Genomic DNA, 22,597 nt, shown 5'->3' on the forward strand with positions numbered 1-22,597 from the left:
CATCATGCCGAGAGCCAGGCATGTACTGATTGGTTTCTAGATGTGCAGGTGCCTGAAACTACCAAACAAGCAAAAATAAATTCTGTATATTAAATAGACTTCACGCTTGCACATCTACTGTAACTGGTACGTTGCTTTCTTTTTTAAAATTCTAATTGCTATCAATGAGTTTGGGGCTAAGAGCTTGTATTATAATAAAAAATTAATTAATGCAAAAATTTACCAAAAGTTTTTTTCTCACTCAAACTGCACTTATCAGTAAGTGAATACAATATCTATCGAATTGAAGGCCCCAAGGTTGCCTCCTAGCTCCCCTTACCTCCCACTGCATCAGCTTTCACCATAGGCCCTTAGGGAGTAGAGGATGATTGACAGTGACTCCCCACTGCTAATGGGCCCTGCAAACTGAAGCCTTGATCTCTTCTGCCCAGGTGTCACCTAGTGTTGGGCGAACAGTGTTCGCCACTGTTCGGGTTCTGCAGAACATCACCCTGTTCGGGTGATGTTCGAGTTCGGCCGAACACCTGACGGTGCTCGGCCAAACCGTTCGGCCATATGGCCGAACTAAGAGCGCATGGCCGAACGTTCCCCGAACGTTCGGCTAGCGCTGTGATTGGCCGAACGGGTCACGTGGTTCGGACCCGAACGCGCTCTGATTGGCCGAACGGTCACGTGGTTCGGGTAAATAAATACCCGAACCACGTCATATCTCCGCCATTTGTCTGTGGGTTTAGCTTTGGGTAGGCAGGCAGGGTAGTTCGCGCTCCAGCCACGCTAGCCAGGGTCCCCCCTGTCATTGTGTCACTGCTGGGAACAGTAGTACACCGCTTGCTCAGCCACACTATATAGCATTCTGTTTACTGCCACTCTGTGTACCTCGCTCAGCCACACTATATAGCATTCTGTTTACTGCCACTCTGTGTCTGCTGGGAATAGTAGTACACCGCTTGCTCAGCCACACTATATAGCATTCTGTTTACTGCCACTCTGTGTACCTCGCTCAGCCACACTATATAGCATTCTGTTTACTGCCACTCTGTGTCTGCTGGGAATAGTGGTACACCGCTCGCTCAGCCACACTATATAGCATTCTGTTCACTGTTCTGTGTCTGCTTGGAATAGTGGTACACCGCTCGCTCAGCCACACTATATAGCATTCTGTTTACTGTTCTGTGTCTGCTGGGAATAGTGGTACACCGCTCGCTCAGCCACACTATATAGCATTCTGTTTACTGTTCTGTGTCTGCTGGGAATAGTGGTACACCGCTCGCTCAGCCACACTATATAGCATTCTGTGCACTGTTCTGTGTCTGCTGGGAATAGTGGTACACCGCTCGCTCAGCCACACTATATAGCATTCTGTTCACTGTTCTGTGTCTGCTGGGAATAGTGGTACACCGCTCGCTCAGCCACACTATATAGCATTCTGTTTACTGTTCTGTGTCTGCTGGGAATAGTGGTACACCGCTCGCTCATCCACACTATATAGCATTCTGTTCACTGTTCTGTGTCTGCTGGGAATAGTGGTACACCGCCCGCTCAGCCACACTATATAGCATTCTGTTCACTGTTCTGTGTCTGCTGGGAATAGTGGTACACCGCTCGCTCAGCCACACTATATAGCATTCTGTTCACTGTTCTGTGTCTGCTGGGAACAGTAGTACACCGCTCGCTCAGCCAGAGTATATAGCATTGTGTTTACTGCCACTCTGTGTACACCGCTCAGCCAGACTATATACCATTGTTTACTGACACTCTGTGTACACCGCTCAGCCAGACTATATACCATTGTTTACTGACACTCTGTGTACACCGCTCAGCCAGACTATATACCATTGTTTACTGCCACTCTGATTCTGCTGGGAACAGTAGTACACCGCTCGCTCAGCCAGACTATATAGCATTGTGTTTACTGCCACTCTGTGTACACCGCTCAGCCAGACTATATACCATTGTTTACTGACACTCTGTGTACACCGCTCAGCCAGACTATATACCATTGTTTACTGAAACTCTGTGTACACCGCTCAGCCAGACTATATACCATTGTTTACTGCCACTCTGATTCTGCTGGGAACAGTAGTACACCGCTCGCTCAGCCAGACTATATACCATTGTTTACTGACACTATATAGCAGACTATATAGCATTGTGTGTACACCGCTCAGCCAGACTATATACCATTGTTTACTGACACTCTGTGTACACCGCTCAGCCAGACTATATACCATTGTTTACTGCCACTCTGATTCTGCTGGGAACAGTAGTACACCGCTCGCTCAGCCAGACTATATACCATTGTTTACTGACACTCTGTGTACACCGCTCAGCCAGACTATATACCATTGTTTACTGCCACTCTGATTCTGCTGGGAACAGTAGTACACCGCTCGCTCAGCCAGACTATATACCATTGTTTACTGACACTATATAGCAGACTATATAGCATTGTGTGTACACCGCTCAGCCAGACTATATACCATTGTTTACTGACACTCTGTGTACACCGCTCAGCCAGACTATATACCATTGTTTACTGCCACTCTGATTCTGCTGGGAACAGTAGTACACCGCTCGCTCAGCCAGACTATATACCATTGTTTACTGACACTCTGTGTACACCGCTCAGCCAGACTATATACCATTGTTTACTGCCACTCTGATTCTGCTGGGAACAGTAGTACACCGCTCGCTCAGCCAGACTATATACCATTGTTTACTGACACTCTGTGTACACCGCTCAGCCAGACTATATACCATTGTTTACTGCCACTCTGATTCTGCTGGGAACAGTAGTACACCGCTCGCTCAGCCAGACTATATACCATTGTTTACTGACACTATATAGCAGACTATATAGCATTGTGTGTACACCGCTCAGCCAGACTATATACCATTGTTTACTGCCACTCTGATTCTGCTGGGAACAGTAGTACACCGCTCGCTCAGCCAGACTATATAGCATTGTGTTTACTGCCACTCTGTGTACACCGCTCAGCCACACTATATAGCATTGCGTACTCTGCCAGTCAGTGTGTATATTGCTGGGATCAGTAATACTCCACTCACCGTCAACCACTATATGAGCTCAACATGAGTTCCCCAGAGACCTCCGCTGTGAGCAGCACTCCCAACAACAGCAACAGCCAACGCCCCACGCAAGCTATAACATCCACCCCAGCAGCCAGTGGTCAGCAGCAGCCCTCCCCGGAGGAGAACGTTGTGTCCATCAGTCCGTCGCCAGAGCGATTAATGAGGGCTGCCATTGAGGAGATGATGGGGCCTGATGTGGAGGAGGAGGTCTGGCTCAGGCCAGCATCCCAAGTTAATGTTGAGGACGATGAGGGGTCTGTGTCTGGGGATGTTGGGGTGGCAGAGGTGGTGGGTGGGTCAGACTCAGGAGAAGAGTTGTATGATGAGGATGATGATCGGGACCATCTGTATGTGCCTCAGAGTCCGACCCCGGAAAACATGTTGTATCGTGTGTTTAGGTACTAAAATCTGCGTTCCCTCCCAGTAGTGTTGGGCGAACAGTGTTTGCCACTGTTCGGGTTCTGCAGAACATCACCCTGTTCGGGGTGACTATATAGCAGACTATATAGCATTGTGTTTAATGCCACTCTGTGTACACGGCTCAGCCACACTATATAGCATTGTGTTTACTTCCACTCTGTGTCTGCTGGGAACAGTAGTACACCGCTCACCCGCCACTGTATAGCATTGTGCTCTGTGTCACTGCTGACAATAGTGGTACACCGCTCACCCACCACTGTATAGCATTTCTGTACTGCCACTGTACTGCTGCCAGTCAGCGTGTACTTTAAGGATAAGTGAAATGAGGAAGAAATCCGGTGAAAGAGGGAGGGGCAAGGGAAGAGGTGTTTCCCCTGACGGTTCACGTACAGGCCACAGGGGAGCACCCAAGAAAACCCACTCAATACTGCCCATGTTGTCCAGGACAACAACCCTCACAGATCCAAAAGAACAGGACCAGATAATTACTTGGATGACCTCTCAAGCGTCCAGCAGTGGGTTAAGCAGCACCAGCACATCACGCACGAGGTCCGAGTCCTCAGCCAGTTAAAGTCTGGGCTTTCTTTGAAGACTGCACTGAGGATGTTACCATGGCGATTTGCAAGGTGTGCAAGACCCGCCTGAGCAGGGGGAAAAGTATTAACAACCTCTCCACCACCAGCATGAGCCGCCACATTCTATCCAAACATCCCACTCTGTGGGCAAACGCGGCAGGACAGGGTACCACCAGCAACACTGCCTCCCTTGGGTTCACCAGACTCACCACCAGACCCGCCTCAGCAGCAGCAGTAGCCCAGCCATTGCGTGGTTCACAACATTCACAAACATCAGACGATGCTGACACTGTCACTTTCCGGACTAGTGCTCTTGAGGTCTCCCAGTGTTCATCAAACACAACAACCAACAGCCCTTCGGTGTGCAGCGCTACGGTTGAGTTGTCTGTCTCTGAGATGTTTGAGCACAAGAGGAAATTGCCAGCAAATGACCCCCGGGCCGTGGCAGTAACAGCCAGCCAGCATAGCCAAGCTTCTGGCCTGCGAAATGCTGCCATATCGAGTGGTGGAGACAAACAGCTTCAAGGGCATGATGTCAGTGGCCATCCCACGTTACGTTGTTCCCAGCCGCTACCACTTTGCGCGCTCTGCAGTGCCTGAGTTGCATGAGCACGTGGTCAGCTAAATAACCCGAAGCTTGAAGAATGCCGTTGCCTGCAAGGTTCACCTCACCACTGACACCTGGACGAGTGCGTTCGGCCAGGGTCGATACATCTCCCTTACCGCGCACTGGGTGAACCTTGTGGAGCCTGGCAGCGATTCCTCACCTGCTACGGCGCGGGTGTTGCCCACGCCGCAAACAGCTGGATAACAACAGCAGCACCTACCTCTCTGACTCCTTCTCCTCCAACGCATCTCAAAGCTGTACCTCATCCGGAAATGCTAACCCAGCACCAGCAGCAGTAGGATCGTGGAAGCAGTGCAGCACAGCTGTTGGCATGCGTCAGCAAGCGTTGCTGAAGCTGATCTGCCTTGGGGATAAGCAGCACACAGGGGAGGAAATTTGGAGGGGAATAAAGGAACAGACGGATTTGTGGCTGGCACCGCTGGACCTGAAACCGGGCATGAAGCTAGACACCTGGCACGAACTGGCAATGTACGCAATAGAGGTGCTGGCTTGCCCGGCAGCCAGCGTTATGTCGGAACGCTGTTTCAGTGCTGCCGGAGGCATCATCACAGATCGGCGTATCCGCCTCTCCACAGAAAATGCAGACCGTCTGACTCAAATTAAAATGAATCAATCCTGGATTGGAAACGACTACGCAACACTCCTGGACCCCAACCAAGTAACATGACCGATGAACATCTGGGATGGTTTAGCGTTTCCGGTCCCTGTTTATTGAACCTCTCATCTGTATTACATTTATGACTGCATGGCGGCAAAAAGCATTGCTGCTATATCCGCACGCTTTTTGTCCTCATGCAAGGCCTGGGTTGTTGTGTCTCACAAAGCGTGGCCTTCTCCTCCTGCGCCTCCTCCTGTTCCATCACGTGTGCTGCTGCTGCTGCTGCTGCTGCTGGGTTACCGTTGCCGCGTGGTCCCTGTTTATGGAACCTCTTATCTTTATTACATTTATGACTACATGGCGGTACAAAGCATGCTATCCGCACGCTTTTTGTCCTCATGCAAGGCCTGGGTTGTTGTGTCTCACAAAGCGTGGCCTTCTCCTCCTGCGCCTCCTCCTGTTCCATCACGTGTGCTGCTGCTGCTGCTGCTGCTGGGTTAGCGTTGCCGGTCCCTGTTTATGGAACCTCTTATCTTTATTACATTTATGACTACATGGCGGTACAAAGCATGCTATCCGCACGCTTTTTGTCCTCATGCAAGGCCTGGGTTGTTGTGTCTCACAAAGCGTGGCCTTCTCCTCCTGCGCCTCCTCCTGTTCCATCACGTGTGCTGCTGCTGCTGCTGCTGCTGGGTTAGCGTTGCCGCGTGGTCCCTGTTTATTGAACCTCTTATCTTTATTACATTTATGACTACATGGCGGTACAAAGCATGCTCTCCGCACGCTTTTTGTCCTCATGCAAGGCCTGGGTTGTTGTGTCTCACAAAGCGTGGCCTTCTCCTCCTGCGCCTCCTCCTGTTCCATCACGTGTGCTGCTGCTGGGTTAGCGTTGCCGCGTGGTCCCTGTTTATTGAACCACTTATCTTTATTACATTTATGACTGCATGGTGGTACAAAGCATGCTATCCGCACGCTTCTTGTCCTCATGCAAGGCCTGGGTTGTTGTGTCTCAAAGCGTGGCCTTCTCCTCCTGCGCCACCCTCCTCCTGTTCCATCACGTGTGCTGCTGCTGGGTTAGCATTACCGGTCCCTTTTCCTGGAACCTCTTATATGTATTACATTTATGACTGCATGCCGACAAAAAGCATGTTACCTGTGCAAAGAAAACAGACATTTCCCGCATTTAAAAGACAGTTTTCCCTTTGAAACTTTAAAATCGATTTTCTCAAAAACTATAAGCTCTTTTTGCTAAATTTTTTTTTCCTCTTGTACCCACTCCCAAGGTGCACATACCCTGTAAATTTGGGGTATGTAGCATGTAAGGAGGCTTTACAAAGCACAAAAGTTCGGGTCCCCATTGACTTCCATTATGTTCGGAGTTCGGGTCGAACACCCGAACATCGCGGACATGTTCGGCCTGTTCGGCCCGAACCCGAACATCTAGATGTTCGCCCAACACTACTGTCACCCCCACCCCATTAACACCCAGTGAGGGCTGCCCCCCACTCCTTCCATTGCTTAGTACATCTCTGGTACAAGGATGTCCCACTCCAGTCCTCAATAGACGAGGTCCTCTTATATCTGTCGCAGTTCAAATTAATTTGATGGGACTGAATGTGGTTCATAAAGTAGAATACATTTCTCCATTTCTCTGTCCATCCTAGACCCTGACAGAGATATGGCCCTCAAGAACTGAATTTGGACATCACTGACCTAGAATGATTAGATATACAGGGGTTGGACAAAATAATGGAAACACCTTGAAAATCAACAAAATATATTTTAATATGGTGTAGGTCCAGCCTCAATTCTCAGAGGTATTGATTTATATAAATTGTGAATTGTTTCCAAAGGAATTTTAGCCCATTCTTCAGTTAAAACACCCTCCAGTTCTTGTAGAGACGATGGCGGCCGAAATCTACTTCTTACGTTAAACTCTAATAACAACCATAAATGCTCAATAATGTTGAGGTCTGGGGATTGTGGTGGCCAGATGAGATGCTCAACGTCATTAGAATGTTCCTCGTGTCATTCTTTAACAATTCTAGCTGTATAGATTGGGGCATTATCATCTTGAAAGATGGCATTCCCCTCCAGAAAAAGTTTTTGAACCATAGGATGAACTTGGTCGCCCAAAATTCCTAAATAGTCTCAGCTGTTAATTCTTCCATGAAGGGAAATCATTGGCCCGGCAGATTTCCAAGAAATAGCACCCCAGATCATCACAGAACCCTCGCCATGTTTTACGGTTGGGAGAAGGCAGTCTGGATGAAAGGCTTCTTTCGGCTGTATCCAAACGTACGCTCGGCCGGAGGTCGGAAATAAGGTTAACGGTGATTCGTCAGAGAAAATCACATTTTTCCACTGCTCGAGGGACCAATTCTGGTCTTTTCTACACCACTCTAAACGCTTTGAAACATTTGTCTTAGAGAGCAGAGGTTATCTAATTGCAGTTCTTCCGTGGAATCCAGATTTGTGCAGCTCCCGACAAACAGTTTTTGTGGAAACTGGGTTCTGTAGGTGTTCATTCAGCTCTGCAGTGATTTTAGGAGCCATGGTCTTGCAAGCTTTTCTGACAATTCAATTTAGAGTCCGACGGTCTCTCTCAGAAAACTTCGACTTTCGGCCACAAGGACCTTTTTCCTTCTCTTTCAAAGGCAGTCATTACTTTTGAGACAGTACCTCTTGAAATGCCAAGCATTCGGGCAGATTCTGTTAACGTAGCGCCTGCCATACGCGCAACAACAATTTGGCCTCTTTGAAAGTCTGAGAGATCTGCTATTTTTATAAATTATAACCAACTTTTGTTTAAATATCTGTAAAAAAAACTTATTTTAATGAAACATATTAAATAACAAAAATAATAAAAAAATGTAACATATGTCAAGTTTTGATTGCTTAAAACATGTTCAAAGATTATGATGCCAAAATGTTAGGTGTTTCCATTATTTTGTCCAACCTCTGTATGTGTGTCAAGGAGTCTTTACCTTACCAGCAGATACATGGTGAGGACAGGCTTTCAAAAAGGGTACATGCCAATAAAATATTGAGAAACAATGGTCTGAGACAAAAATCCAGACCACCAGGCCATTGAAAGAAAGGATAGGTGATCATTCCTGTAACATCTCTGACGGTCTGGTGGAACACACCTTGTTGGACCACTTTAAAGCTGTTCACAATTGTGAGTCCTCGAGTATGTCCTTCTGTGGGCTAGAGAAGATATGTAGGCCCTTGCATGGAGGGAACATGGTTAGAGAGCTATTCAAAAAGGAGACAAGGTAGATACACCAAAGGAACTCCTTAAAACCGCATGGCCTTAATGTCTATATTGACCTGGTGTGCTATTTAAAGAGACACTGAAGCGGAAAAAAATATATGATATAATGAATTGGTTGTGTACTATGAATAATTACTAGAAGATTAGCAGCAAAGAAAATATTCTCATATTTTTATTTTCAGGTATATAGTGTTTTTTCTAACATTGTATCATTCTCTAATATGTGCGGATTACACAACACTCAGCATTCAAAATGAGTCTTTCAGAGCAGTCTGAACTAATGACCTCTCCTCTAGCAGAGAAAAAGTAAACAATTAACTAACAGTTGAGATAATAAAAGTCAGAAAACAGCCCTCTCCACGACTTTGAAAGTCGAAGAGCTTAATGGCTTATTTGTATAGAGATAACAACTGGAGTTTCTAAAATCTTCCTGTACTGGAAACAATTAGACTGATGTATCTGATCTTAATGTTTTATTTCTTAGCTGTGCTACACATACAAATCATAATATCATATTTTTTTTTCGCTTCAGTGTCTCTTTAAGTAATGATTGAATTAGACTGAAAGTGGGATGGGGGGTGTATGAGAGTGTACTCTACCTCCCCCAGAAATTGGGTATGATATAGATAGTATAGTGTTATGTTAGAGATGCTCTTTTCTGACAAAAATAGGACCAGATAAAATACATGTGGGAAAAGGAAGGAGGGCAGTGTGTATTTGACCTATTCTGAAGCATCTTGAAGTGTTTGTGGGGGAGTGTTTTAGGGTTTCATACATAATCTCCAAGTGGTCCTGAAATTAGCTCTAAATATAGATAGACCTTTAGGCAACTGCATATAGACAATTCTGGTTAAATACCTACTGATAGAGAGGTATTACAGGCCTTGCTCGTAATAATACACTGTTTAATGTTGTCACGTGATTTGTAATTGTAGATATAGGCAGCTATGGTGTTATGTTTCTAAGTGGACTTTTGTACAATTTGCTATGAGGCAGAAAAACTCTGTAAATATTGATCAATGTAAGGGTTAAATCTCTGGAGAGGGCTGGCCTGGTTCGATATGTTAGGTTGTATGCGGCAGTCACATGAGCATTGTGTACTCTCGGACGTCGGCATCACATATGAGGCTTGATTCAATAAGACAAATAGCATGCCTTATCAAAGATAGCAAGCCTTATCAAAGTTAACACGCCTTATCAGAGTGGCATAGCGAACTTATGCTTGCTAATTGGCAATGACGAGAGCTCCACTGCGGGTTCGTATCGCTCGCTATGCTACTCTGATAAGGTGTGTTAACCTCGATAAGGCATGATAACTTTGATAAGGCATGCTATTTGTCTTAGTGAATCAAGCCCCATGGACTTGAGGAATTTTAGTGTGCTATTTTATTATCTTGTTTGCATATGGAGACAAAAATCTGTCGAGACCCCCACCCCCACCACTACTACAAACACTAGATGCATAAATAGGAAGGGTTGGTGTGACTTGACAGGAACTTTCACCTACTGGTGGGGCTGGTATCATGAAATATAGGCAGGGGCATAACAACAGTCCATGAGGCCCCCTGAGAAACTGTCATAGGGCCCCTGGAATCCAAACTTCTCCCTGCTGTACCCCACAAACACATCTTGCCCCAACAGGCATGAAGAATAGCACAGGGACCAGAGTAATATTCACCTACTCCAGTGCTGCTGGTCTCCTCTATGCATCACAGCCGCACACTCTTGGCTGCCATTTGCTGGCTCGATCACGTGACTCGCATCGGTCATGTGATCAGGAGCCAGCAAATGGCAGTAGACAGTGGGCGGTTGTGATGTATGGAGGAGACCCACAGTGCTGGAGCAGGTAAATATACTCCATTACCTGTGCTACTCTGCATATAGGTAAGGAGGGGGAGGAGGCCCCCACAGCCCCCAGACCCCCTAGCAGTTGCAGGGTTGCAAGGGCTATTGTTATGCCCCTGAATATAGAGTAGTGTATGGACTATTCAGATTGATATAACTTTGGACAATAAACTCTCTGCACACTGATTTACCCTTTAGCACACATCAGCTCATCATGATAATATTAATCTAAACAGATTAATTCACTAACTATAGATTGAAAAATACTGTTGTATGTCAACATCCATTTAGACAAATCTTTTCAAAATGTAAAAATCTGACTTTTTTAGACTGAAAAATCCCTGCTTAATCTAGCATTCCTCCAACTGTCAAGAAAACGTTTATCCAGAACCGATATATCAGCACTGTCTGGCTGCTGCTGGGCTGAAGTATTTTCTTGTTATACCGCTATTGGATTATATCAGAGAGATTTCTCTACTAGAAATACCAATAGTTTGACAGATTAGTATATTTCATACTGTGATTATTTGCTGTGTAGCTGGCAGAAAGCTATTACTTTACTTTATCTGCCATTTCAGACTAGAGAGAAGCTAAAACCAATCATACATTGTGCAAGCAAAGAGATCAGTATAAGCATGTCTAGCTATAATCTCATAAGGTGGAGGCCAAACAGAGAAATTTTCAATCATGTTTGAAAGACCTAAATATGATCTCAGAAGAAGAGAGACCAGTAATGGAAACGGTCAGTTTGGTACTTCCAGGGATCTTAGTGAGAATGGGCAGATGTTGGAACTCCTGTCACATCTAGCAAGAAATCTGTCACTGTATGACCTGAGAAGACACTGATGGGGGATTATAAATGTCAGCATGGAAGAACCTTTGTCTGTGGGCCGATACAAAAAGATGGTTCCTGAGGTCCTCTGGGTACTACCCATGGAAGCATTGTAATAATGACAAAGCTTCTGATTAACTAGATCCACCAGCAGGGCTGGGAAAAGGCTCTCCAGCACTAGAGGTAGTATAAGGTAGGTTCCCTCTCCCCCAGTATATGTAGCTAGATGTGCCTCCAGTATTTGGTAGTCAGATGGGCCCCCAAATACTCCAGTATCAGTAGCAAATGTGCCCCCCGTATTAGGAAGTGTATAACAATGAATAATAGAGGCGCCAAATCAGAATAAAATGGGCTAAAAACCGTTTAAAAGGAGGGGGTGGGTGGAGCCGCTCCCCTCCGTGAATGACCAGGCCAAATTTAGCCGTAAATATTGTAAGAAATATTTATTTCACAGAACAATTTGTCTCCAAATAAAGTGCAACGCGTTTCACGGGCAAGACTCCCGCTTCATCAGGCAATAAACAAAGGAGAACATGAGTGTGGGTCAGCATAGAGCCAGAGCGCCTCATAGAGAGAGGCGCTCTGGCTCTATGCTGACCCACACTCGTGTTCTCCTTTGTTTATTGCCTGATGAAGCGGGAGTCTTGCCCGTGAAACGCGTTGCACTTTATTTGGAGACAAATTGTTCTGTGAAATAAATATTTCTTACAATATTTACGGCTAAATTTGGCCTGGTCATTCACGGAGGGGAGCGGCTCCACCCACCCCCTCCTTTTAAACGGTTTTTAGCCCATTTTATTCTGATTTGGCGCCTCTATTATTCATTGTTATACAATTCTTGTCCACCCTTGGTGGAGGGGTGTATCCCCAATTTTTTCCTGTCTATAGAGAGCGACTTTTTAACCTGAGTGGGGTCAGGTAATAATTCTCCCCACCTGTCTTTACAGTGGTCGCCTGCGTGGTGACCCACACTTGTGAGTATACACTCATTCAAATACATTTGCCATATTGTTGCAACATACTACACTAGATTTGGCTCTCGGTTCTTTTTTCCTGTTTTCCAAGCACCCGTATTAGGAAGGCTCATCCCAGTATAAGTAGCTAGATGTGCCTCCCGTATTAGCTAGGCTCCACCCAGTGTAGGTAGCCAGATGTGCCCCCAGTATTAGGAAGGCTCACCCCAGTATAAGTAGCCAGATGTGCCGCCAGTATTAGGCCAGCTCTCCCCCAGTATAGGTAGCCAGATGTGCCACCAGTATTAGGCCAGCTCTCCCCAGTATAGGTAGCCAGATGTGCCCCCAGTATTAGGCCAGCTCTCCCCCAGTATAGGTAGCCAGATGTGCCACCAGTATTAGGCCAGCTCTCCCCCAGTATAGGTAGCCAGATGTGCCTCTAGTGTTAGGCCGATTCCCTCCCAGTATGGCTAGCCAGATATACTCAAGTATATGCCCCCCCCCCCCCCCACAAGCTTAGATAGCTAGATGTACCCCCAGTATTAGGCAGCCCTCCTCTCCAAGTTAGATAACCAGACGAGCCTGCAGGCACCCACCTCTGGGCGCACAGCTCTGAGGGTGCACCTGCCCCCCCCCCCCCCCCCCAGCCTCTGTCTCAGCCCTCTCCACTAGTCTACCATGATTGGCCCAGAATCGAGCATGTGTACGGGTGTCCTCCGAGCTGGTTTAAAGATCCTGAAGGCCAGATCTCTACACAACAGCAACCCCCCCCCCCCCCTCCCCAAGCACATGGCTTTCCTCCTAACCCCTATCACTGGAGGTCACCTCATTGTCCATTTCCCCACTATAGCAACAAATATGTCACTCTTTTATAAACTTCCCCCCAAAAAATGTGCACGAACTGCTAACTCACTGCACCCCCACCCCATCCCATGTTCCCCATTCCCCCTGCTTTGGCAATGCCTGTAATGAAGCTTGGTAATGCCAATAAAGCTATCTTTGATTTGGTTTGATTTGATTTGATAGCACAGCGAAGCGTCTGTACAGGATGTGGCCCCTGAACTGTCACCAAGAGGGAGCGAGTCTCAATTCCTTCAGGCAACAGCCATTGAAAATGTGCACGCATTTTCACACTAAGTCATTACCAAACCACGGATAAGAAAGTCTGTCACTGTGATTGTACATGTCCAATTACCAAGCAGCATTAGATATCACTAAGGGGTCTGAAAGAATCCTATAATGATTTAATGCAAAACCATAAACCTTTGTGTTTTGATTAAAGCAAACCTGTAACTTAGAGGGAGTAAAAACTTAGATACTTACCTCAGTAGAGGGAAGCCTCTGGATCCTTCATAGGCTACTTCTGTCCTTCTACAGACCACTACTGGACACCAGGACCCCCAGGAAGTTTGTGGCCGCCACTCCCGTATGTGAATAAACGTGGCTGCACTGCACGGGCGCAGGATGCCTTGTGCCTGCACAATAGCAAACTGAGCTTGTTCGGCTTCATGCTACTGCACAGATGCAAACTGTCTGCACCTGTACAGTGTGGCTAAGCTCCATGGGGGTTCCAGTTCTGGAACAGAGAGGCTGAGAGTAACGGGGAAAGCCTGAGGTAAGTATCCCAATTGGGAATTTTGATCCCTTACATGCACATATACAGATATAATTTTCTGAGCCACAGGTCTACAAATTGTAATTTACATGTTCAGGAGGATAAGCAGCCATGAATTGCAGACAAAGCTAGATTATCACAACTCTCCATACATAATGAGTCACCATTGGCTCTCTAGTAATAAACAGGAAAATGTGCCTGTGCGTCAATTATCAAAAAATTCCTCGTGCCCAAGCAGTAAATTGCTTGGCGAACAGTTTGGCAGTGTGTTTAACATAGGTCTTAGCAAAAAAGAAAAAATGCATGTATTTTTACAAAATGTAACCGACCACCTGTTGCTGAGGTAACCAATACATCTGCTATATAGATACTGGCAGGCTCTGATGAGGATTTCAGCAGGGGGGAGGAGCCCTTTACAAATTATGCCTAACCTGCACTGCTGCACTATCTGTAGAACTGCTATTAAGCACTTCTTAATCTGTGTCAGTTTAGGAATGAACTTGTACTTTTCTTAACTGTAGTGCAGCTCTAGAAATCCAAACTAAACTGCCGCTATTAAGTAGGATTTAAGAAGTTTCATATTATTGTGCAGAACAGTTCCCCCTGCTGGTTAGAACAGTTTAAGAAGAACAACTATCAGTAATGCTTTGATAAATCTGGCCCTCAGAACCACTAGTGCTAGCCCAAATGGCATAACATTGGGGGTACCTTTTAAGGAAGGGTGGAGGCAGAAATTCCACCCACTCTTGCAAAGCTCTCTGGTCCCAAATTTAAGCACAAGGTGCTCTTCCTGGCCACCTTAATAATGGTGCAAACCAACAGTGTGGTCTTACTGCTCAAACTGCAAATTACGTTCACCAGGGAGTCAACCAGTCCCCACCCAGATCCACCAAAGGTATGTAAGAGCAAAGTCCAAATTCAAGAATGTCTGGGTCTCTACCTGGATGTATGCAAAACTTGCAAATGTATTAAAGTACCATAACCACTAAAAAACACGTTTCATGTTAGCGACCTTCGCTGGTGTGTCCTGGAGAGAAATAATATTGGAGAAGGAATGGATCACCAAACTGCTCTCCTCCTGCGTGAAAGTAGATGGATCGACAAGATGAGTACATTAGTTCCAAATAGAATTGAATGATGAATTTAATATGCAGTGTTTTTTTATAAATTGTCTGCATATTATTCCTAGCCCTTTTTTCAACCTTCTGTCAATCTAATCAATTAAGTTCATGCCCGCCCCCTATCTGAGGGCGTGTTAGTGTGTGGATTGTTATATATTTGATTGCACTGATGTGACATGGTAACACTTAAGAAAGGTCTTTGGCCAAAAGGTTACGATTTTTAGTGGTTATGGTACTTTAATAAATTTACAAGTCTTGTATAAATCCAGGTAAAGACCCAGTCAGTCTTCAATTTGCACCTTCATAATGGGGAAACCAAATAGCCCCTCCATACCCCCCCCCCCCCCCCCCCCCCCAGGTGAATAGGTGAAATTAGTTAGGTAGAATTAAATGAAAAAGAAAAGTGACACTGTGGGAAAAATTTGATCCGCTGACTTCTGAACCCAAGTGTCAATTTTGCCTTTTTTTTTAAAATAAATCATCTTAGCAAAAACTGCCAGGATTTTGCAAAAAGTAATGTTGGGTAGACATGTTTTTTCCACCAATCCCAGTGTGAACAATACAGATGAAGCTATTAGTTATTATTTCTTTATAGTGTTAGATTTTTTATTTTTTTTAATTGAATAAAATAAACATAAATTCCAGCACAATATAGAGCCGACTGCACGGTGGGCGGAACAAACTATTTTCAGAAGGATTTAGGCGTCAATGGGCCTCTTTGTTGTCGGGAAAATCCGGCATACTATAATCATCTTACAGAAGGTACATGAATGCCTTATTAAACTCAGCCTACACCTACATGATGCATTATCTAAATAAAAGATTGGGCGATGAAAGGCAGCGATGATTCTGAATAGAGACGTTCTCCTAGGAACGGATTACACGGAACGCAGACACGGACACTTTGTTAGTGTAGGAGCTTATAATACTCATCCATAGTTGCTCAGATACGCCTGTTCTCGTTTTCCTGCTGCCGCCTGGACTCTGGGGCAGCTCGGAGCAGAACAGTCACACAAATAACATCAGGTGCCTAAGAATAGACCAGATTTTAATGAATGATGTCACACAAGAAATGACCATAGCAACCAATCTGTACATTATATGGAAGAGTGTAATATCGGAGCAGAAACTGCTACAACTATGATTTAGATAAATTAGCATTTAAAATGTAATATAACATTTTCCACTTTTTAAAGATGTTTCCAAGATTAATGTTTTTTATTTTAGAAACAAGATGAGAGGCACACCAGGGATGGTGGAAGGTAAAGGTGGGCTTAAAGTGGTATGAAACTCAGCAATTCCTCTTTGTTCTAAAAGATTCCGGTATTTACAATATAAAATCTACTACCACAAAAAAAAAAAAAAAAAAAAAAAAACTTGTAGCAGAACAGCATTCAAACAGTTAAACACAGCACTTTGTTCTTCAGTGGAAAGCTCCTGAAAGCTTCTGAGGTGATAACATTATCTTTTGTTTACATTCCTCTGTTGCTACATTTAGTATCCAGCCAGCAGGTGCTGAAAGGAAACTGCACTGAGCTGAGAGGCAGAGAGAGCTGAGAAATGATCACTAGATAGATTTTTAATATAGAATTATGTCAGTTATGAATAAAATGCAATGGCAGCTTTCAAAGCAGATAAACTGTACTTTGGGAACTTGTAATTTGTAAACATGTAATATCATTTGTGCACAAAAGCAAATATGATAACTAAATGGGTAATAAAAAGTAAGAAAACACATTTTTATTGAATGTTATGTCAGAGTCTTAAGATGGGCAATCTTGCGCTGCAGACAACTAGGCCGCCAACAGGTGACACACTCTTGCAGCTCCTCCAAGCTGGGTTGCACAACTGAACTTAGTAGAAAACAAAATGGAAGAAGGGAGGAGCGCTCCGTAGTGTGCTAACCTTTAATGTATAAAAACAATGCGCATACAAATTTGCACTTACTAGAAATAAGATGTGCCAAACGTATAACATGGGCTGAAAAGCCCTCTCCGCAGCAACCAACACGGAAAACCTGGGAACAGCTGTGGCCAATAGCCGTCCTGGCCTGGATGGTAAGAAGGACCTGAGGTATCCGACGTGGTGCTCGACGTGTGCTGGATGGCGTCACATAGCTGTTCCCAGGTTTTCCGTGTTGGTTGCTGCAGAGAGGGCTTTTCAGCCCATGTTATACGCTTGTCACATCTTCTTTCTAGTAAGTGCAAATTTGTATGCGCATTGTTTTTATACATTAAAAGTTAACACACGACGGAGCGCTCCTCCCTTCTTCCATTATGTCAGAGTCTTATCCCACTTTAACTTCTATAAAAACACATGGAACTAACTGAACATGACAGGTTTCTGAATTGAAAACAATGTGTTTCACCAATCATCACTGGATTCATCATAAATATTTATCATGTTAATCATGTTTATTTTGTTAGACTATTCATCAACATCAGATACATAACTTTTATATTGTAACATATACAACTTTTTTTTTTTTTTGGACCACTGCTAAGAGCTCAAAATGTTTATGTGAACAACTGTATTCTAGATTTGAACCTGATGAAGTTGTCAGTGACGGCGAAAGAAATCTTTAACAAATCTTAATTGTCTGATCCTATGCGTTGTTGTTGAATGTACTGTTAGCCCTTCTTCACTGTCCACCACCCTTGGATTGCCTCCCATCTTCTTTCTACTCAATTGTCACCCTTTAGCCAAGGGGATGTATTCAACACCATCAGTAATTCAAAGTACATCTTCTGTGGAAAAACATAAGTGGCAAAGAGTGAGGCCCTGTTCACATCACAAACGCGGATGGCCATGCGTGCAGAACGCAACGCGTACGAACGCACGCCATCCGCGTTTGTGTGCGTTGCGTGGCTGATCCCATCACTGAAAAGTGAATGGGACAGCCATGCGTTTTTACAAAAAATGCGTGCAGCATGCCTTCCCGGACCGCACAGGTCCGGAACGCATGCAGTGTGAACATCAGACAGTGCACTCTATGCACTGTCTGATGTCGTGCGTGTCGGCCACCTGCACGCGTTTCCAAAACACGGCTGGAAACGCGTGCAGTGTGAACGGGGCCTGACTGGAGTTGTTACCAGCCAGTAAGGAGTAGAAGATCGCCTCTGAAACTAATAAGAGTGGTGTCCTGATGCTGGCGAGTGGCGACCCGTGTATCTGAGTATTTACTTTTCCCCTGGTTAAAAGCCTTATACACACTAGGTGAAGCTCGGCCAAGGTGGCCAAAAACATCCACCACTGCCGAGAATCTATCATGAGTACAGTAGCCAATCGCTGGCCTAAAGCATTGGTCTGCCCACTCACCTCGGCTGCTGTGTGACGTCACTCGCACGCCACTCTGGTGGCCCTCTGTCCATCCCCAGAGCTGTACAGCCTGGGCCCTGCCATGTTGGCTGAGGGATTTTAAACAGCGTGTCAGTTCTAATGTTTTATTCATGTGCATTTTGTGTCTAGAATTTGCACACAGTGGAAACGGGCCCTTAAAGATTTTTGTACTGATACAGTGGCATAACTAAAGAGCTGGGGGCCCCGATGCAAGTTTTACATGGGGGACCAGGGAAGCTCTCTATTGATACAAGCCCCAAAACCTACCAAGGACAGCTGCAGTTTCAGAGAGGTGTAATCAGAGTAAGGAAACAGTTTGTTAAAGGGGCACTATGGCGAAAAAATGTAAAATTTAAAATATGTGCAAACATATACAAATAAGAAGTACTTTTTTCCAGAGTAAAATGAGCCATAAATTACCTTTCTCCTATGTTGCTGTCACTTACAGTAAATCTGACAGAAGCGACAGGTTTTGGACTAGTCCATCTCTTCATGGGGGATTCTCAGGGATTTATTTATTTTCAAAAGCACTTAGTGAATGGCAGTTGCTCTGTCCAATTGCCAAAAAACTGTGTAGAGAGCAGGGAAGCTGGCCAGAATCATTATTTAAATCCTTTTTTAGGAAATATCTTTATAAAGAATAAAAGCCTTGCTGAGAATCCCACATGAAGAGATGGACTAGTCAAAACCTGTTGCTTCTGTCAGATTTCTCCTACCTACTGTAAGTGACAGCAACATAGGAGAAAAGTCATTTATGGCTCATTTTACTCCGGAAAAAACATACTTCTTATTTGTTTGCACATATGCACATATTTAAAATTTTACAATTTTTCGCCATAGTGCCCCTTTAAAGAGACACTGAAGCAAAAAAAAAACTATGATATTATGATTTGTATGTGTAGTACAGCTAAGAAATAAAACTTTAAGATCAGATACATCAGTCTAATTGTTTCCAGTACAGGAAGAGTTAAGAAACTCCAGTTGTTATCGCTATGCAAAAAAGCCATTATCTCTACGACTTTCAAAGTCGTGGAGAGGGCTGTTTTCTGACTTATTATCTCAACTGTTAGTTAACTATTTACTTTTCCTCTGGCAGAGGACAGGTCATTAGTTCACAGACTGCTCTGAAAGAATAATTTTGAATGCTGAGTGTTGTGTAATCTGCACATATTAGAGAATGATGCAATGTTAGAAAAAACACTATATACCTGAAAATAAAAATATGAGAATATTTTCTTTGCTGCTAATCTTCTAGTAATTATTCATAGTACACAACCAATTCATTATATCATATATTTTTTTTCGCTTCAGTGTCTCTTTAAGTAGTAGCAGTAGGGTATGTCTCTTTAAGGCATACTACTATGCAATGCACATATAGAGGTGATCATTACCAGCATAGCACCAGTGAAAAGCTAATAAGATGGATGAAGTAGGGCCCCTAGTCGGCCTCTCTAGCCTAAGGGCCCCGGCGGGGTTGCAACTTCTGCATTTCCAATTGCTACGCCACTGTACTGATATGTAGTTGTCCAAATCCAAGTTCTGCCTGGACTCTGGGACAGCTTAGAGCAACACAGACATTATAATACCATCAGATGCCCTTGGAGCATTTTACATGAGTTGTACTTGCCATTCTCCAAAGGTGACAGAATAAAACATACAGGCCTACATTATATGCAATTATTTTTTGTCACCTGCCTTCTCTCCTTGGTCATATTTTCAAAATTGTCAATAAAATACATTTAAAGCCACCAGCAAGCAAAAAAATACTCACAAATAATTTTGATAATACATTTTCACCAACCTTTTGGTACTTTTTCAGTTGCAAAGTGCTGAAAAATTATTTAAAATAGAAAATGTAAAAATGATCTCCTAGGAGAAAACTCCGGGGAAAAAGAAGTGAATTGCATATGGGCTCCAGTGTTTAGAGAAATACAATGCAATCATAATTCCAATGCAACCCAGACTGGCCGTGCAAACGCGCCCGAAGAATAGACTTGACTTTAATTAATGATGCAACACAAGTTATGGCCATAGCAACCAATTTCCACTTAATGTAAAAGGGATTTCTTCCCCTGCAGCAATGAAAATGCAGTCAGAGTTTTAAAGATGCAAACAGCAATTAACCCTCTGCACTCTAAACACATTTTCACAACAAGCTGGAACTCTAAGCAATCAAAGCAACAAAGAGTTGTCAAAATGGAGGATCTATGTTTCCAGAAACAAAGTTTTCCTGTACTGTGCCTGCGCAGTAAGCTCCCGCTGTCATGCATGGGACCGAGCACGCGGCACGGCCGCGCAGCCGCACTTCTATTCATCTAGTTAGACGAATAATTACACCAGTTTGTATGATCTTTTTGGGCTGGGGAGCAACTGTAGGAAACAGCATCCTCATATACAGTATCTCACAAAGATGAGTACACCTCTCACATTTTTGTAAATATTTTATATCTTTTCATGGGACAGCACTAAAGAGATGACACTCCGACGACTCCTGTGCAAAGTCCTGTGATCGCTTGAACTCTCGCTAGTCATGTGCTGTCTCGTGACATTAAATATACTCACAGGCATGAAGATGGGTCGGGGAACGCTCCTCGCCGTGGGATGTCACTGGGATCTATCTTCCTGCCTCGGGAGGTAAGTATTCAACTTAAAGGGTCTCCGAGCACCTCTCATGGGCATGCCTTTAAGGCTCCGACCAGTACTGCAAAGTACTTAAAGGGGTTCTTTCGCGAAAAAAGTAGGCAGTTAAAAACTGTGACAGATGACAGGTTTTGAGCCAGTCCATCTTTTTAAGGGGGATTCTCAGGGCTTTCTTTGTTTTCAATAGCATTTTCTGAACAACAGTTGCAAAATCTAACTGACATAATAGTGTGCAAGTGATTAGGGAGGCCAGCTGGTATCTTGCTATTTTGGCAGTTAAATTGCGGTTCAGGAAATGCTGTTGAAAACAAAGAAAGCCCTGAGAATCCCCCTTAAAAAGATGGACTGGCCCAAAACCTGTCATCTGTCACAGTTTTTAACTGCCTACTTTTTTCGCGAAAGAACCCCTTTAAAAGGCACTACCGCGAAAAACTGTAAAATTTAAAATATGTGCAAACATATACAAATAAGCAGTACGTTACTTTCAGAGTAAAATGAGCAATAAGTTACTTTTCTCCTATAATGCCGTCACTTACAGTAGGCAGTAGAAATCTGACAGAAGTGACAGGTTTTGGACTAGTCCATCTCCTCATAGCGGATTCTCAGTAAGGCTTTTATTCTTTATAAAGATATTCCCTAAAAAGGATTTAAACAATGATGCTGGCCAGCTTCCCTGCTCCCTACACAGTTTTTTGGCAGTTGGACAGAGCAACTGCCATTCACTAAGTGCTTTTGAAAATAAATATATCCCTGAGAATCCCCTATAAAGAGATGGACTAGTCCAAAACCTGTCATTTCTGTCAGATTTCTACAACCTACTGTAAGTGACAGCAACATAGGAAAAAGTAATTTATGGCTCATTTTACTCTAGAAAAAATGTAATTATTATTTGTATATGTTTGCACATATTTTAAATTTCACAGTTTTCACTGTAGTGCGCCTTTAAAGATGCATACCTTTCTGTAGATTGTGTTCTCCTCTTTAATTTGATGCCTGAATCGCCATTCTACACCAAATAGTTTTCGTTCGATTTTAATTTAAAAATGGGCTATGTTATAACTTCCGTGTCATCCCTGTCTTCTCTGTTAGAGAAGTGCATCACTGAATGACGCAGGAAGAAGAAGTGACACGCATGGCCATTGCAAGAGGCTCCTCCAGAGCGGTCATAGCTAGTGTTGGGCGAACACCTAGATGTTCGGGTTCGCGAACGTTCGCCGAACATCGCCGCGATGTTCGGGTGTTCGCGCCGAACTCCGAACATAATGGAAGTCAATGGGGACCCGAACTTTCGTGCTTTGTAAAGCTTCCTTACATGCTACATACCCCAAATGTGCAGGGTATGTGCACCTTGGGAGTGGGTACAAGAGGAAAAAAAATATTTGAAAAAGAGCTTATAGTTTTTGAGAAAATTGATTGTAAAGTTTCAAAGGAAAAACTGTCTTTTAAATGCGGAAAATGTCATGTTTCTTTGCACAGGTAACATGCTTTTTGTCGCCATGCAGTCATAAATGTAATACAGAGAAGAGGTTCCAGGAAAAGGGACCGGTAACCGTAACGCTTACCCAGCAGCAGCACACGTGATGGAACAGGAGGAGGGCGGCGCAGGAGGAGAAGGCCACGCTTTGAGACAAAACCCAGGCCTTGCATGAGGACAAGAAGCG

At 44.3% G+C, this 22,597-nt stretch overlaps 1 protein-coding gene across 9 annotated transcripts in view; it reads right to left on the minus strand.

Annotated features, from left to right (window-relative positions):
- Window positions 1-22,597, minus strand: part of LOC137532986 (deubiquitinase DESI2-like) — a 248,478-nt gene that overhangs the window by 171,653 nt on the left and 54,228 nt on the right. Inside the window, exon 1 of one of the 9 annotated variants that reach the window (XM_068254079.1) lies at window positions 20,859-20,879. The exons of the other annotated variants lie outside the window; for them this stretch is intronic. Within the exon in view, the coding sequence (XP_068110180.1) occupies window positions 20,859-20,864 (6 nt within the window). The 5' untranslated portion in view covers window positions 20,865-20,879. Of the gene's footprint in view, window positions 1-20,858; window positions 20,880-22,597 lie in introns of those variants that run through there. 9 annotated transcript variants of the gene reach the window in all.

This window comes from Hyperolius riggenbachi, chromosome 9 (genome assembly GCF_040937935.1).
Source record: "Hyperolius riggenbachi isolate aHypRig1 chromosome 9, aHypRig1.pri, whole genome shotgun sequence".
In the NCBI taxonomy this organism is placed as follows: Eukaryota; Metazoa; Chordata; class Amphibia; order Anura; family Hyperoliidae; genus Hyperolius; species Hyperolius riggenbachi.